The following is a 17,440-nucleotide window of genomic DNA, read 5'->3' on the forward strand; positions in this document are numbered from 1 at the left end:
TCAGTCAACCCCGTCAAACCCCTGAGCATTTTCAATGGCCACGTGAAGCTTCTCCCAGAGGTCTTCAAAGGACTCATAGGCAGGCAGGTCCAAGCGGTTAAAACTGGCGTGGGGGGAGAGAGAGAGAGAAGAGAAGCCCCCATTAATGGCCAGGGCAGGTGCACGGACAGACAGACCAGGATGCTTCTGAGGAAGGCACACTCACCAGGTGTGGGCACGCGGCAGTTTGTCAGGGCTGCCCCAGTGCTCGATGGTGAACAGCTGTGGTCCGTTGGAACCTGCAGGGGATGCCAGCCGTGACTCGCAGTTCTCGCTGTGGCCCCTGAGACAGCCAGTTCCTGGCTGAGAGGCAGAACTCTGCTCCTGCCCCCCCCCCAATTACATACCGTACAATTCCGAAAAGCCATTCATTGGTACGCGGGAGGTGCCCGTCACAAACTGAAGAAGTCTGATCCGTTTTTCAGAATCCATCAACAGCACAGCCTACACAGGGAGACAGTCATAATGGAAATCAAAAAACCCCCACCCTTTCTCCCTCTCTCTGCCTGCCTCTGACTGGCAGAGACCAGAGGGTGCTCCACTCAGGGCTGCCCCTGAAGAGTCAGCGTGCCACCTGGCTGCCAGGTTTTGTGCCCTTTACAGGGAAGATCTCTTGCCAGTCTTGCGAGAGCTGTGTTGGCCGCCAGCTCCTTTCCTAACCAAGTTTTAAAAGTGCCGGTGACTGCCTTGAGAGCCCAGAGGGACGTCGGGCGAGAGGGGTGTCAGTTCCTGCCTGAATCTGCCCTGCTCTGCAGGCTCTGCTGCCTGAGGCGAGAACGCCCATCAGAGACAAGGCAGCCTTCTCAGCTGCAGCCCCAGGCATACACGGGCCAACCCGGATCAGGCCCACAGCGCCAGAGGAGAGGACTCAGGTCACTCTACGAGCCGTTTTCCTGACCTGAAACAAGAAGCCAGAAGGCCTGGCTGGGAGACTCATGGGAGGGGGATCCTGCCACTTAAGCCCCTCCAGCTCCAAGCTCTTGCTCTCCTGCCGCCCTGCCCTCTGGGCTCGCTTACAAGCATTCCTGCTCGAAGAGCAGGAGGACTCTGGGTACCTTCCAAAACCACTGGATGACAACGTGATTCGTGCTGTAGCCGTTCTTGTACTTGGTGTGTTCCCTCCAATCGTTCACGTCGACATCACCCAGGCCGCACATCAGCAGCTACAAGACAAAGTCGGACAGAGAATATTTGCACGCAAAATGCACAACAGGAAGTAAGTGTTGGTGGAAGCTGCAACATTTACCTCCAGCTCGTTTTCATCAAAAATTCGTATCAGGTCTTGAGGTATTAGTTCAAAAAAACCCTAGAAGAAGAAGAGTTGGTTTTTATATCCCGACTTTTCTTTACCTCTTAAAGCAGACTCAAACCAGTTTACAATCACCTTCCCTTCCCCTCAACAGACACCCTGGGAGGTAGGTGGGGCTGAGAGAGCTCTAACAGACAGAGCTGTGACTTGCCCAAGGTCACCCAGCTGGCTTCGTGTGGAGGAGTGGGGAAACCAACCCGGTTCTCCAGACCAGAGTCCACCGCTCTTAACCACTACACCACGCTGGCTCTTAGAATGCAGAGGAGGTTAAGACAATCAATAGTGTGCAGGAACAAAGCTCTGTGCGCTCTCACAGATTCGAGGTGTGGTCAGGGCCCTGGGTCTTGAGTTCAAGATGCGGCAAGAAGTCTCAGGTGGGGAAACTTTGGCCCGGACAAACCCAGGAGCCATCCCCTGGCGACAGCTGTCTGGGTACAACTCCAGGGGTCAGTTTTCAATTGTCTAGCTCTGTGGAGTCTGGAAGCCCCGCTTCAGGCCATGCGGATCCAGCCCAACACACTGAAACGGTGTTCTGGGGCTGGAGGCCACTGGGTATCAGGGAAGGAGGGAGAACTTGGCGGAGGTTTTCTCCTGGTTTGACATGGAATGAGAAGCTTTAGGGTGATTTCAAAAAGGTTACGAAACCCTCTTAGGTACTGGCCAAAGGAGGAACGCAAATACACTTCGCTGTCATACATCCACGCGCACACAATCGCTGGCCAAGAAAATGGCAAATGTCAGAACTATTTCCAGTAATGGATACCAGACATATTCCGAGATGGGCATCTCCGTACCTCCTTGAAGGCGGCCATCTGCCTCTTGATTCTGTTCACGAAGCGCCACTGGATCACGAGGCTGTGGGGGGGGGGGGAGAAGCAGGGCCAGGGAGGCCCCGTCAGGAGGAGGAGGCGGCAGCTAAATTCCCCACTGCCTCCTCCTCCTCCTCTCCCCCAGGGCTCCTACACAGCGCAAGCTGCAAGGCTGGACCCCAAAGACCAGGAGAGACCCCGAAGAGGAAGGCGGAGACTCACTAGATGTACTCATGCTTGTTTTCATTGGTGACCACCAGATCAGAGCCGCCACTTTTCAATTCATGCTGATGAGTCTAAACAGGGAGAGGGGAACGGCTGGTGGCAAGGCAGGCCAATGGGGCACCCTCCAGCACAGGCCCAGCAGCCGTGGCCACCCAAGGGGAGGGGCGGCTGCAGGGGACCCAGGCCCATTCGCGGCCAAGCATCTCCCCAGCCGCAGGGCCCCATGTCTGCAGCACTCATTCGATTTGACCTCTACCCTGGATTGGAATTTGTGACATGGGGAAGGTGGCACAGAATTGGAGAGTCACTCGAGTGACACCCGCCACGGCCGGACTGCGCCGGCAACAGCTCCTGCCCCAAATGAGGACCAGCAAAGGAAACGTTGCCAACTGCTCCAGCATCCCGAAGACGACCTCCTATCAGACCAGGTGTTAAAGCTGCAGTGCCCCCCGCCCAGGTCTTCTGTTCTGAACTGACACCCACCTGCCCAAAACGCTCTTCATCAACCATGAACCGGAGGTCCAGCTCTGTGGGGTCGTTTTCGAGAATCCATTTCAGCGAACTGTGATATTCGCTGTCCTGGAGAGAACATGGGGAAGACGGACTGTGAGGACCATCGTGTGTGTGGGAGAAAAGCCCCCAACGGCGTAGCGGAGGGTACGTACCACAGATTCCATGTCACAAAGAGTGATGGGCTTCTGAAGCATCATCTTATAAAAAGGGCGGATAAAAAACCCTTCAAGGGAAGAGAGGGAAAGAGGTTATTAGACCGGGCGCCGTGTAAACCTGTGAGCAGGGGGCAAGGAGGACACCCCCTCCCCGAGAAGTACCGACCATCCAGCAGCTTCCCATGATACACGGCCATTCCTGCCACCCGGCCGATGAACTTGAAGTAGGAAAGGTGGTCTTCATCGCACAGCCCCGAGTTTGGGTTGATCTGCCGAGTGTAGTTGTCCCTGCAAGCAGAGCGCTCAGTGAGTTGGCCAGCAGCTGCAGGGACATCCTCAGCCCTTCTGGCCGGGAGGCACGGCCAGACTCCCCCCCGCCCCCCCGGGACATGCGGCTGGCTCCTACTTACGCGGCCGAATACTCAAAGAGCCCGTAGTAGGGGTTGAACATTTCCCGGGAGAGCAGGAAGAACCACTCCCGGGCGACCCCTCCGTAGTCCAAGCCTTTCTCCCCCTCAAATTCGATCCACAGCCTCGCCTTCAGGCACTCTGCTTTCTTCACGGCTATAATTCTGCGGTAGGAATCCTCGAGGATGTTGTTCCGGCGGAGTTTCAGTTCAAACTTATTGGGGATGTCATTCTGAGGGAGGAACAGAGGCCCTCTGGGTAAGAAGCTGGGCAGGAGGCAGGATGCCGTTGAACCTTCAAGGGCGGGGGGGGGGTCCTAAGACCTTTGCCTGACTTGCCAGGGAAACTGGAGCAGAGTCCCAAGAAAAGCATGGGGACCCACAACAGGGAAGAATCCCCACGAGCAAGTCCGGAGGAGATGCTTTCATCCCCAAGAGGGTCCAGCTGGCGCCTCTCTTCAAGCGGGCAGCGGGGGGGGGGGCAAGTGGGGACAGATTCCTTCTGTTGGATTTTTTGGGCAGGAGGGAGGAAGACTCATCCTTAAGGTCTAGCAGCTTGGGATCTGAACAAATTCCCCACAGGCTCTGGCAGGGCCCATATGTCCACCCAGGGAGCACTGGTACATCAGGTGTGGCCCGGCAGTGGGACCCACCGCTCCACGTTCCAGCCCTGGTGAGGGGGGCACACTTACTGGTTTCTTCAGCTTCTTCCTGAAGAACTCGTACTTCCGTTTGTAATCTCTGGAATACGGCACAGCCTTGGAAGGAAAAGTGCAGGAAGCGGTGAGCCGGGCGCTCCCACAGTCAGACACCACATTTCCAGGGTGGGGGAGAGAATGTGTCTGCAGAAATGCAAACTCGCGGCCAGATACAGGGATCCCCCCCCTCCACCCCCATGTAAGCAGAGTCTTACCGGTTTAGTTATCGCTACATTCTGGAGGCGAGGGTCTTCCCACTGAGTCTTTTTTGTGTCTGCAAAACACCAGTGTATGAGTTAGTCCCAAGGGGTCTGTGCCGCAACTGGGGTGGGGGGAGGGGTCCAGCTCTTCTCACCCCCCCTTCCCTACGTACTGTGGTTGATGAAGAAGGCCCTTCCGTCCGTGTGAACCCTCTCTTCCCAGCCGGGCTAAAGAGGAAAGCGAAAGAGATCCAAGAAAGAGCCCTCTCAGGCACTCCGCCTCCACTGGGCCGAGGCTGAGATTTAAAGGAGTTACGTCTGAATGGGACCCGACGTGTCTCAAACAGCCAGGGCCAGAGAGACTCACCGGCAAGGGGCCAAGTTCCCCGGCCTCCAAAGAGGTCTTCCTTCTCATTGGAGGTGGAATTTTCAGTCTGGGATCCTCCTGGGATTGGACAGGAAAAGCAAAGAGAGCACCAGTAAGTACTTCAAATCTCTGCTTCAGCGAAGGACATTTAAGACTGCCCCCCCTCCAAGCAACCCATTCCTTCTGGATGCTGTGAATTTTAACTACGGATGTATGACATGAAGCAACATCTGTCCTTGCGACCCTCTTGCTCAAGGGTAAGGAAAGCCTCCCTCTGCTGTTTCCCCCCCTTTCCTGACCCCCCCCACCAGCTCCAACTCTTTCACATACCAGCAACGAAGGCTTCTTCGCTCTCTGCATTCCCACCAGGTAGGGGGCTGACAGGCCTGATGTTGGTGCCCGCAGGGGAATTTTTGATCTGGCATGCACGCACCCCCCCGATGCGTTGAGCCCTCCCAGCCTCTGAACACCGACCAGGAAGCCACTCACCCAGGTAGTCACCTTGGTGTTGTGATCGATGAAGAACGGCCTCCCGCTCGGTGCATTGCGGACTTCCCAGCCTTTCGGGAGAGGCCCTGGAGGCCACGGCTGTCGGGACGAGTCATGCGATGCTGCCAGATGACCCAGGGAAGGACTCGGCGTGAGGGCCACTGGATTCCCATCTGCTCCTGCCTGTCGGGAATTGAAGCACACAGACCAGGGCAGGGCTGCTCAGGCCAGGCAGCCGACTCCACCTGTGCTGGTTGCTCCAGCTGAAAGCGAGAGAGGCTGAGCTGGAAGCCCCCCAGTCACATCACCCCCCCCCCATGAGCCTTCCCCCAGGTCCTTCGGCAACTCTCATTAGCGTACCTGCACTGCCGGCTTCTGCCAGGTGGTCGTCTGGGAATTGTGGTCTATGTAGTAAGGCCGGCCTTTGTCGTCTGTTCGGACTTCCCAACCGGGAGGCAGCCCAGTCGAAGTGGGGAGGAGCTGCATGGGGGAAAGAGAGAGAGCGCCAGGAGAGGGATGGATCCCCTCCACACCTGAGCTCACACGCTGCAGCGGAAGAAAGGCACAGACTCCCTTAGGCTCGTGAAGGACAGGTGTGGAAACTGAATGGCCGCAAGCAGGCTGCCCCCCCCCCCCGATGCAGACCACCACCACCCCAGGGTCTCCAGTCACACACTTCCCGAGGAGAGTGGTCAATTCCAAGAACACAAACCTCAGCGACCCCCATGGGAAGAGGGGGCCTGGGGCCTGTGGGCAGCTTCCAGGAGGAACCCAGCAAGGGAGGCCCCTGCTCCAGACAAGAAACGGATCGGCTCCTTTTGAACTTGGCTGGGGGAACTGCTCAGCCCCCTGCTCCCATGCTCGCTCGACTTGAAAGCAATAACATGTGCCATCCACAGATGCCCCCCTTTCGCCGCCAGTTGTCAAGGGGGCTGCAGGGACTTCCTGCTTTCAGGAGGAGCTCAGACCGTAAAGGGGGCAGCGTATAGCGAAGAAGACCTTACCACTGGGACCACCGGGCGCTCCTCCGGGCTATATGTCTGCAGGCTGCCACTTCCACTGGAGTCACTCTGGAAGGAGGACCAAAGGCATTCACCAGCAGCCCAGGCAGGAGGGCAGCAGGTCCCCGCTCCCTGCAGGGCTTGCCCCAAAGGCCCCAAGGGACACCCCACCGCCCCACCCAGCCAGGCCTCAAAGCCACAGGCTTCGGCCCAAACCTCTCACGGGTGCAAATTGTAAAGCCAGAACCAAAGGCAGAACTTAAACCCCCTCAAAGGCCACTTTCAAGACCCAGATGCTCCTTCACCAACTAACAAACAGGAAGGAAATTCCAGGGCCGCACATATTGGCGGGAGCCGTGCTTTCGGCTTTTGAGGGTTTGCCTGCTTACAACCCACGCCTGGGTTTGCTCAGTGCCGCTCTTACAATGCAGGATGCCGTGGGGGTCAGCGAAGTGCTTTGGCCTTCCACGGGGGGCGCCTCGGCCTCCGCAGGGTGCTGCAGGACGGCTGCCTCGGGGCTCTGGTGGCTGTAGAGAGTTGCTTCATCTTCTGTTATGATTTCCCAGCTCTAAGGTGGGGGGGAACAAGGGAAAAAACAAACAAACAAGGCAGGCCAGCAAAACCTGAGTGCCAACCACCTTTGCTTTTTATGACTTTATCACAAAGAAGCTGAGTGTCATTCACAGGACAGCAAACCAATAAACCCAGACGTGAAATTAAAGCTAGGTAACTCGCACCATGGAAACCAGCTCCACACCTATCTTCCCTTCAGACCTAGGCCACTGCAGCTCGCCATAAATCCCTGCACCTTTTGATCAAAGGATCGCTGTCACCCTGAACCAGCTCACTGACACCCCCGAGGCGTTTCCTGCCTCTGTTTTCCCACTGAGCTGTCCTGAGCTGTCCGTTTCTTTCTGCTAGTGCAACCCCGGCATAGATCCAAGAGGCTCGGATCGTGCACCCTACCTCAGCAAGAGATTAGCCGGCCCCTCCCCCTCCAATGAGGGTCTTGAGGGCCCAGATCTGACTCCCCCCCCCCCACGCAGCGAGGCTTGCTCTTACCTCGGGGGATTCGCTGCTGTCCAGGCTCTCGGCCTCCTCTGAGATTTGATGCCGGTGGGCAAAGGCGTGATGCGCTTCCAGGTGGGTGCGGTCGCTCTCCGGGGTGGGCCGGCCGTCCCTTCACAAAGAGATGGGGGCAGAGCGCAGCTTCTTACTTTCGGAAGCTGCCTGCTTTGAATACTCAAAGATGCAGCACAAAATCCGTTGCAGCTCCGCTTCCCAGGGGGGCGGGGGGGGGGGGAGAAAAAGCCTAAGGAAAGCCTACCGGAAAGGACCCCAGATGCAGACACAAAAAAAAGCCTACCAGATGCAGACAAAAAAAAAAACCCTCCAAAAGCCGGTGAGCAGAATTCACGCACAAAGCCCCATCCCAAAAAAGCCAGTAAAGCACCTCGGTCAGAGCCATTAGCCCCGTGCCGGCACCAAGGACATGCAGGCATCTTTTCGGCATGTCTTCGGAGCCACAGGGCAAGACTGCTGAACCCTGAAACCCTCCCGAACCCTAGAAAAGAGAGGGGGGGAAGTCTGCCCCCTGGCCTCCAAGGATCTCCCAGGAGGCCCTTCTTTCCGTTTGACTAAGAACGCACAAAGACCTACTGAGGAGCCGGCCTCTTCCACTGCGTCCTCCTGGATTCGTGGTTGACGTAGTAAGTCCTGCCGAGTAAGTCTTGCCTCTCCTCCCAGCCCGGCGGGAGAGGGGCCTCCGGCTCCTGCAGCTGGCAGGAGGCTTCCGGTTGGTCCAGGATAATCCAGCCGGGCTGCAACAGCAAGCACAAGAGTCCGGCTCCAGCGGCCTGCAGGCTACGCGAGCCACAGGAGGGCTGCCCCTACGGTAACAACCGCTAAGAGAATATAATCTCAGCCCAGCAAAACCCGAGGGGGGGGGGCTCTTTCAGCACACAGCGTGGACACTCCAGTCGAGGTCACCCCGGAGTGTGACAAGAGGGAAGGCTGCCCACCCCGGCTGTGTGTGTGCCAGCTGCTGCCACACCCAGGGAGGCCCCAGGCGGGAGAGCACTCACCTCCAGCTCTTCCGCTGGCTCCAGGCCATCTTCTTCCGGGCCATGGCTCTGAGGCAAGTACGTCATTTTGAGCCGGAGGAACCCTTTCACTCGGGATTTGTGACTGCAGAAGAGAAAGAGGGAATGGTGGAGGAAGGCAGGAGTGGGTCACCACCTTGCTCCATTACCCGGACCAGCTACAAGGACCTCAACTCTGCCCCCGTGTCTGGCTTTAACCCGGTCTCTCCGGCACGCTTGCCCCCAGGGCTGCAAGACAGCCAGAGGGGGCAAGCCCCCGGAATGACCACCAAGGAAGAAGCAGCCTTCATGGCACCAGAGAGGGACGCCGGCGTCTCCTAAGGGACTGACCTCCGTGGGTGAAGAACAAAATCCTTAAATGTGTATGGCCTCTCAGTAGCTGGATTCTCTGTCTGGAATGAAACAGCAGCTTTGGGTCATTTGCCGCCCCCCCACCCCCCCACCTCCACCCCCCACAAACCAAACACAAGCCTTGCCACTCGGGAAAGCAGCACCGGGTTTGCGTCGCCCCCCCCCCCAAACACCCCAACTTCAGCACAGCAACACACGGGAGCTGTGCAGGCAGAGGTGGTGGCCATCCAGCAACTTCAGCTACGGCCCTAATCCCCAGGTAGACGCTGGGCCCAATCCACAGGTAGGGCTGCCCCCCTTAACCGCCTTCACCATTTTGGCTTGAGCCATAATAGTCCATGTGCGGCCCAATCAGGTGCAGGCTTCCTTGGGAGGTGGTGAGCTCTCCTTCCCTGGAGGTTTTGAAGCAGAGACTAGATGGCCATCTGTCAGCAATGCTGATTCTATGACCTTAGGCAGTTCATGAGAGGGAGGGGCACCTTGGCCATCTTCTGGGCATGGAGTAGGGGTCACTGGGGGTGTGGGGTGGGGAGGTAGTTGTGAAATTCCTGCACTGGGAACGGGGTTGGACTAGATGACCCTGGTGGTCCCTTCCAATTCTATGATTTATAAACCTGAAGGCACCCTTGAGTGATTTTTAATGAAGTTCCAAAGAGGGTTTCGTGAAAAGCATTTTCAGGAGTCGTAGAAGGTGCGTGAGGTAGGAAGACTCATAGAATCATAGAGTTGGAAGGGACCACCAGGGTCATCGAGTCCAACTCACTGCACAATGCAGGAAATTCCAAACAACCTCCCCCACACACACACCCAGTGACCCCCTACTCCATGCCCAGACTCATCCTTGCTCTGCGGCTGGCATCATGGCAACTACATGCTGCAGCATCAGCCTGCCCACATGCTTCACACAGCACCTGCCCCCCACCCCCCGTGGATTCTCGCACCCCAGCCTATCCTCCCAAACCACTGGAGCAGCAACAGCTCTCCCGTGGCCACTTCTCAAGGACAGCCGGCACAGCAGAAATGAGAATGGACACGGTCTAAAATATCTTGTCGTGGATCTGGGTTTGCAGATGCTGAGAATTCCAGAATGGCTCAGCTACGCCAAGCAGTCTCTGCCGGCACAGGTCTCCTGAACGTGCCGAGTTCTCACCCCACTCCCCAGGAGAGGAAGCTAAACGTATTTGGTTAAAAACATACGGCACTGAAGGACTTGGATCTTAACAAGAACATTTTAAACATTTTTTTAAAAAAAACCCAATACCAACCGGCAGCTGGCAGAGAGGAATGTCCGTCTGACCAAGGAAATCATCTCTTGTCTAAGGAGAGAGAAGAAGCAATAAATGGCCGGGGGGCCATCAAACATTTTCCGCTGCACCAAAAGCACTCCCGAGGGTCCTCTGGGTCAAGGACGAGGGGGGGATGCCACTGCTCAGGGGCAGAGCAGAGGCTCGTGGCGGGAATGCCCCCAGCTCAGTCCCTGACACCTCCCCTTCAATGGAGCAGAGAGAGATCCAGGAGAGCCGCTGCCGGTTGGAGCCAACTCCCCTGAGCTAGACGGGCCAGCGGTCCAATCCAATAGGAAGGCTGCTTCAAGCCTTTGGGAGCAGACGGTCCCATGACTGTCCTGACCCCAAGCTGTGATGCCCGCCTTTGCCCCTACCTCTCCAGCCACCTGGAAGAAATCTTGCACATCCCTCATCTAAAGAGGCGTGCATCAGGAAAGGCAGGTGAGCCTCACCCAGAGGGCACTTGCATGTGAGAGACAGCGGAGGTCAGACCGGCCAGGAGACAGGAACAGACCACGTTTGCATGACGGCATTTCAGCCGTGGCATAAAATGGCCAGGAAGCACGGCCACAACTAGCCAGAGGGATGATTCAACCAGGCACAGTCAGGTCTGCCAGCATCAGGCCCAAAGCCTGGCTGGATCTTCAGACCCCACGATGGTATCAGCCACCCCATATCACACCCCAGCCCAGACAGGGATAGGCTGGATCTCCCTCCAACCTCGGGCCATTCTTTTTCTCTCCCCTCTTTAACTCTGTACTTTCTGAGATATAGCAAAGAGCGTGGGTCAACCGAGAGAAGCACCCAGGGGCTCCTCCCTCCCTCGTTCCTGCCACGTTCCTGTCTCCAGCGCTTGGTCAGAAGCACCCTGAAAACAGGGTGGGAGGGGCCCCCTCCAGGTCTGGAGGCACAGGCCCTTCTAAGCTGGCTGGCAAAGCCTCTAAGCCAGCAGTTCCTGCCTGGGCTGGAAGGGAGGAGCAGCGGAGGAGAAGGGCGGTTCTCTCTCCTGCTCTTGGCTGCTCTGTGCAACTCTGTCCAGTCTGGCCAGCAGCCCTGACGGGTGCCTTTTGGAGACGCTGGTATCCTGCTTCCCACCTGACAATTGTGCCCACAGAGTAAGTTCAAAATGGTACGCACATACTTAAATACTTGGGTCTTGGCTGGCTGTTGGCCTAGTGTGGCCTTTCGTAGAATAATTCACCATCCAGTGGTGTTTTGGAAGGAAAAAATCCCCCCTACACAGCAGGAAGGGCCACATTCTAGATGCCCATGTCTGTTTGAATGTCCCACAGGAAGGAGGTCGAATCACCAGCGGAAGCAGCATTTTGCAAAACTCAGTGGGTTTTGGAATGCAGAGGATGATGAAGAGCGCAGCTGAAGACAAGGTGCACAATGCAGTCGAGACCCCCACGGACCCCCTCTGCCCGCCTCAGGGGACCCCCGCGTTGGAAACCAAAGCATGGGCTTTAGTTCATGACAGCTCCGGTCAGGACAGCTGACCTCATGAAATGCGACTCCCCCTCCATGCGAGCAGAGCCGAGGCTCCCCAGACCCCTCCCACGAGGGCCAGACTCACAGGAGCCAAGGGGGTATTTTCAGGGCGGTTAATTTTAAACTGAATCACAACACAGAACTATAATTAGGTGGGGGGGCAGTTTGACAAAGCCGGCAGAGAAGAGCCTCTTAAATGCAGCGGGCCATTAACCGTGACTTCAGAAAACTGCCCACCAACACCACTTCAGATTGTTCTGAACCTGTTGATCAATATGCAGGTGCCTCCAAGAGAACAAGGACTCGGGCTTGCCCCACCCACCCCCCGGCAGCACCCAAAATTTCTTCTCACTCCACCCAGCAACTTACAGAAATCTATCCTTAGGAAGAAAAATGATGATGACGTTGGGTGCCCCAAGTGGGCACCCAACGGACCTCGCCACGGTGCAGGAGATGCGTGAGGCTGCACACCGCATGTACAGCCCAGGCAGAATTACTCGCACTAAAAGACGCCCCCTTTATCTGTCAGCTCTGTCTGTAGGCAAGAACGTTCAGTGCGCCACTCCAGAAGCCTAGGGCCGGTCAGGCACATCCCGACCTTCCTAACGGCTGAGTCCCTTCCGTTTCCTTGCACGGGCACTGAAGAAACCTCAGCCAGCTTCACCTGAAAGGGAGCAGATTGCCACTCCCTGCCTGGGGCTCAGCAATAAAGACACTCGGGAGCAGAAAAGGCTGACGGTTTCACCACACCCTGCCAAGGGGGCTGGCCGTTTCCCAATATTCTGCTCCACTTAGCCCCTTCTTACTGTACACAGAGAAGAAGAGACCCTGCCAGAAGTCAGGCTTTGAGAAAAGAGACGCTCACCTCGAAATGCTGCCCCAGGCTCTCGCTACAGAGTGCCTTCTGGGGTGGCCTTCCCCCGGGCCCTCCCCCTCTCTCCGTTGCAAACTGTATGTGTATGCGGGAGGCTCCAGCCTCAGAGCTGTAGCGGAGGCGAGCCTGGGAGGACCCCAGGGACAGGCTCCTTTGCAGGCCAGGGGGGCCCCTGCTCCGGCAGGCTGTTGGGCTTCTCCCCCTGCGGCTGGTGCTGGCAGGCTCTTCCGCTGAGGCGCTGCGGGCAAGTCCAACCAGAGGGGCCTCTGTAACAGCAGGCGCAGAAGAAGTGGGCCCCATTCCCTCTGCTGGCACTCCGTGGGAAAAACTAAGCGAAATGCAAGAGCCCCCCCTGGGGATTCCCTCTCCCATGGCTGAGGGTCTCTCCCACAAGGAGTTATTCACACAGAGCGGCCTAATGTCTCTCACTTCACCAGGAGGACCAGCGCTTCGGGATAGTCGGAGGCCATTGATTACAGTAGCGAGGGACCCCTTGGCCCTGGATCCATCTTCATTGGGGACCTGCTCACTAGGAGACCCCCAAGAAGGCCGCCTGCTCAGCAGGGGGGACGCTGGAGACACAGGTGGCGTCTCTGAAGGGCTCCTTGGGAAAATCACCAGGGAGGAACAGCGCCGCAGCGGAACCGTCATTTCTCGCATCCCCTCTGGCGGCTCGGCTGGCCTTTCTGCGTCTGCCGGGTCAAAAATACTTCGGCCGGACGAAACCTGGGTGGCTCTACTTGTAGAGAGGCGAGACCTGCCACCAGCACCGCCACCAGCCATGGGGCCAGGGAGAGCCCAGCCCTCCCCCATGGAAAAGAGGCAGCTGCTGCTGTCGCTGACAACGCTGCTGCTGTGGGAGCCACCATCGCTGGTGGTGCTGGCCCAGGACTCGTAGTCACTTCCCGCACTGCTGCAGGCGCCGGGATCGCTGCCATGAGCCCTGCCAAAGGCTGCGTCGTCAGGAAGCAGGTCTGATGGACTCCCCGCCACACGCCTGCTCCGACCGCCACCTTTCATCCTGGCGCTGGTCCAAGAAGGTGGGTCTTCATAAGCCACAGGCTGGGAAGATCCACACCATTGTGACGGCTGCAAGGAAATCTTCAGCGAGGCACTCTTCGTTGGGTTCAGGGACTGAAGTGGCCGTAGATTTACTTCCTGCATTTCAGCACCGGAGGGGTTCCACTTGGGATCCAGCCTTGGTTGTATGGAGTCAGGGCCAGGTCTTTTGACATGCACTGAAATCTCCTCGGAATCTAAACCGTCTCCTACGCTTGCTGGTGATGGATCAGTGCAACTCCTTTGGGCTAAAAAATGCAGTCTCAACCGCCGGGCCATTTGTCCTCATTTCCACAGATAAAGTTCAGAGAGCTTCTTCCTCTAGAGTGAAAAGCAGCTGCCGCGAAATCTCTCTCAGGCTGATCTGCCGCGTATCAGAGGAAGCCGACAGAGAATTCAGGGGCAGCCAGCACACCAGAACACTTCCTGGAATCAGCAAGTCATTCCTATCCCACCGTTTCTGGTGTGCCTGCAGCGAAGAGCCCTTTTGCTTACTTAGCACTTCCAGTCCCAGAGCCCTTTAAAGCTCCTCTCAGGCTCACCCAGCCAGGCGGGCTGGCAGGCTGCTCTCGCTCACGCTGGGGCTACGACGCAGAGATTCCACTCAACAGCAGTTGGTCATGACAGCGGCAGCAGCTGAGCCCAGCTCCTTGCCCTCTGACGGAGGAGAGAAGCCGCTTAGTATTTTTAGAGCCACAGGAAGTCCACAGGAGTCAGGTTCCCCACAATTATCAAATCTAGGGCTTGGTTTCGAAACAGCAATCGTGCTAGAAATCTGAGAGTGCGCCTTGTACGTAAATCAGCGAGCAAGGAGCTTCAGTTACGGCAGGGTGCCAGAAGCAGCAACTGGATTTATTTTTTTAAAAATGGCCGAGAAAATAGCTCCTCCGTTCCGGAGAGATGGACAGGCTTCACGGTGAAGACAACCAGATCTAGTTAAAAGGATCACACGCACACCCCGACACTTGCACAGCGAAAATTGGAAAGGGCAACATATTGCATTTGACATCCTTACGCCCAGGCCTCCACAGCTGAATTCTGTCCTACAGGGAACTATTTGGGGACAATGGGAACTATTTGGCCAGCAAAGCTGGGGCTGGCCTTTCAGGGAAGATGCTTCAATGGTTGCAACATGAAGGATGGGGGAAAGCTGCCTATAGGTTCCGATATCCCTGGAGTCACGTTGCACTTAGAAGTCTGCATGTTGCCACAAAGTCCTTCGTTATTACAGTCGGGAGCCAAACCAAACCATTCCCCAAAACCTTTAGGAAGTCAGGGCATTAGAGAATAATGCCACCGTAACACCACAGAGGCGAAGAGATCATCCAGGCAGGGCAAATTTAGTCTACTAAGCCGAGGGGAAATCTGTCGGGAGCCTTCCAGATCTGTTTGGAACAGCAGCGGGGCAGTTTTAGTGATCGTGGAGCCCTGGACAAAGTTCAGGATGGGGCTGCCTCCCCCCGCCCCAGCAGGAATGGGCCAGCCTTCCCCCGCCCTGACAGGAATGGGCCAGCCTCCGCCCCACGTGAGATGGGTGGGAGCCCATCCCTAGATGCTGGCAGCCCAAGACTTGAGCAGAGCGGGCCAGACACAAGCGGCCGCTGCTGAGTTTGAGCCCCAGAGGAGTGGGGGGCCTAAGGGGCAGCTGCCACTTTCTCCCGGGTGGCCTAACCCCCAGTCAGGATGGATGTGTGATGGCAGAAGGAGACGGCTCTTTTCCTGCTTTCCCCCCTCCATGGGGGGGAGGGCCATGGGCAGTCAGCACCCGCCCCCCCAGGGCAGCCGCCCGTGTGGCCTAGTGGCTCATTAATCCCATTATTATTAGACTGCCCCAGACCTTTGAGAAAGTGACGCTTAGCACTCCTCCTATCAGATACAATGGCTACCTTATCTGCAAGCACGGCTAGGTTTGCCTGGCTAGCAATTAAAATCAGGCAGAGATTGCTTAAGAGCCTACAATAGCCAAGGAAATGGAGAATGAATACCGTTTGATCCTACAGGTTTAATGCATGTTTATTTATTTATTTTTATTTCTAGTTTCATCCTCGGTAATCTTTGGATATTATCAAGTATTGTAATTTTACCCCATATTTAGTATTTGTTTTGTTATTAAATACCTACGTATCTTGGTAACTTTGCCATTTTTAACTATTTTAATAGCAGATCCGTTTTGTATTTGTTTTATGCTATACTTTTTAACTATGTAAATTCACTTTATTTCATGGCCTACAACTGCAAATAAATTATTGATTGATTGATTGCCTATTTGCAAAAACCACCCCTGACCAGCAGCCCGGCCCGGTGTTTCTTCCGCATTCCTCCCCCCCCCCCCCAACCTTTGCAGCCATGTGTTCCACTCTCTCCTGCCGCCTAGTGGCCCTTCTGTCCAAGAGCACCACAGTTCCCCCGCCTCTGCCAGGCACACCTTCAGCTGCGAATATTAAGAACAGACCCATCAAGGCCGACGTGTGGCCCAGCCAGGCCAGCCAAGGCCCCCTTTTCTCTTTCCGTATGGGTCGCGGGGCCAGGGCAGGGATCTCAAAGGGCTCTGCTGAGACCGTTTCAGAGCCTGGGAATTCCCAGATGCACACATGGATCTAGTTGCCAGTGAGAGACCGCCCTTGGCAACGCATCCAGCATCCAGATCAAGACCAAACCTTTTTAGCAGTCCACACACAAAGAAAGACCTACCAAACGGTTCTCATCAAATACTTCCAGGAGAAACCTGTGCCTCTGAGGATTGACCTAGAAGAAGCAATGGTGAAACACTGGTTAGCGGATTTTGCAGGAAAGGGAGATGCAGGCAATGGCGAAACATTCTCACATGCTGCACGGCTTAGAGGCATTAATCTCAACAGGAGCATGACGGACCATGGTTACCGCTAAGGTACACCAGAATGCAATAAAGACACTTACTCTGAAGAAAAACTCTTCATTCCACTTTGGATCCAAGGTCTGAAAGCAAAAGAGAGCAAATTATAACGTGCAACGTGGAGCTGCTTTCTGCCACCCATCAATTGGCCCATTTTGCCAGAATCGTCTACTGCAACAGGACAGAGGTCTCGGCCGGCTCCGTCCCGAAAGCAGAGAGCTGCTTTAGCTTGGCTGCCCAGGATGAGAGTGGATCAGCCGCTGACCCCAGATAACACCGGTGCTTCAGAACGGGAGACGCAGAACATCAAAACAGTGACAAAGAAAGCCAGCACAGGGCTCACCAAGAACAGCACCTCCAGTATCTAAAGGGAGTTTGCCCTGCACTGACCAACCCCATCGAGCATGAAAGCGGCATCTGCCTTAACTGCACGGCTACAAAGAGCAGCACTGCAGGATTTCTTGCAAGAAGGTGGCCCTGTTGCTTCAGGTCTTTGGACTGAAGACAGTTCACCGCCACGACCTGGAAGACCCAGACAAGAACGCTCTTGCGACCCCGAGCTGGCGGCTGCCCTGCTACCCCGGCCTCTCCCTTTCTCTCCAGATGAGGCCAGCTGCCACACTTGGAACAAACACCCGTCGAGCCACTGACTTGCTCCAGAAGAAGGGTGTGAAGCCTCACCTTTTTAACAGTCCTCGTTTGAACGGTGGTCAGGACGCCGTGCGTCGAGTCGTAGACGGTCACTTTCACGTACGGATCACTGCGCAGAAGACGACAAACACAAAGATGCCTTGCCAGCCACTTGGGCACCGTGCCACTCAGAGCCTGCCTGGCAAGTTTCCTGCCAAGCCGTGCCTCAAATGTGACACGTCTCGTGCCAGACAGAACCCAAGCGAGCTTCTTCACCGCCAAGAGGCAAAAGGTGGCAAGAAGTTAAGCCACACACCACCACACCCAACTTAATTCGGATGTTGCAGTGCAGAAGAGGCGAGGCAAAGGGAGCGTGACTGAGAATCAGGAACACGGGGTGGGGGGTGGGGGTCCTTCAGATTTCTCTTTGTGTCTCAATAAGACAGGCAAATCTCAGCAGGCTGAGCCACTGGGAATGCCGCTCCAGCCCCAAGACAAAGCCCATTTCCTCACCATCACCAGACAGCCTTGATTTTAAAAGCTCTCTAGAAAAGACCTTCCAT

General features: G+C 56.2%; 1 protein-coding gene across 1 annotated transcript; it reads right to left on the reverse strand.

Moving 5' to 3' along the window:
* On the reverse strand, nt 1–16,326 carry NEDD4 (NEDD4 E3 ubiquitin protein ligase). Its single transcript, XM_056865659.1, has 26 exons — nt 16,292–16,326; nt 16,067–16,120; nt 9,931–9,981; nt 8,645–8,706; nt 8,297–8,399; nt 7,872–8,032; nt 7,275–7,392; nt 6,637–6,780; nt 6,216–6,281; nt 5,572–5,691; nt 5,212–5,394; nt 4,723–4,800; nt 4,529–4,583; nt 4,371–4,429; nt 4,150–4,215; nt 3,461–3,690; nt 3,217–3,338; nt 3,048–3,118; nt 2,866–2,961; nt 2,380–2,453; nt 2,143–2,203; nt 1,286–1,345; nt 1,095–1,202; nt 387–483; nt 206–278; nt 1–103 (listed from the first exon to the last, which is right to left on the reverse strand). Exons 5-26 carry the CDS (start codon nt 8,360–8,362, stop codon nt 1–3), a joined length of 2,211 nt encoding a protein of 736 aa, XP_056721637.1. The 5' UTR covers nt 8,363–8,399; nt 8,645–8,706; nt 9,931–9,981; nt 16,067–16,120; nt 16,292–16,326.
* Nucleotides 16,327–17,440: the final 1,114 nt, after the last annotated feature.

Source organism: Euleptes europaea, chromosome 20 (assembly GCF_029931775.1).
Source record: "Euleptes europaea isolate rEulEur1 chromosome 20, rEulEur1.hap1, whole genome shotgun sequence".
In the NCBI taxonomy this organism is placed as follows: Eukaryota; Metazoa; Chordata; class Lepidosauria; order Squamata; family Sphaerodactylidae; genus Euleptes; species Euleptes europaea.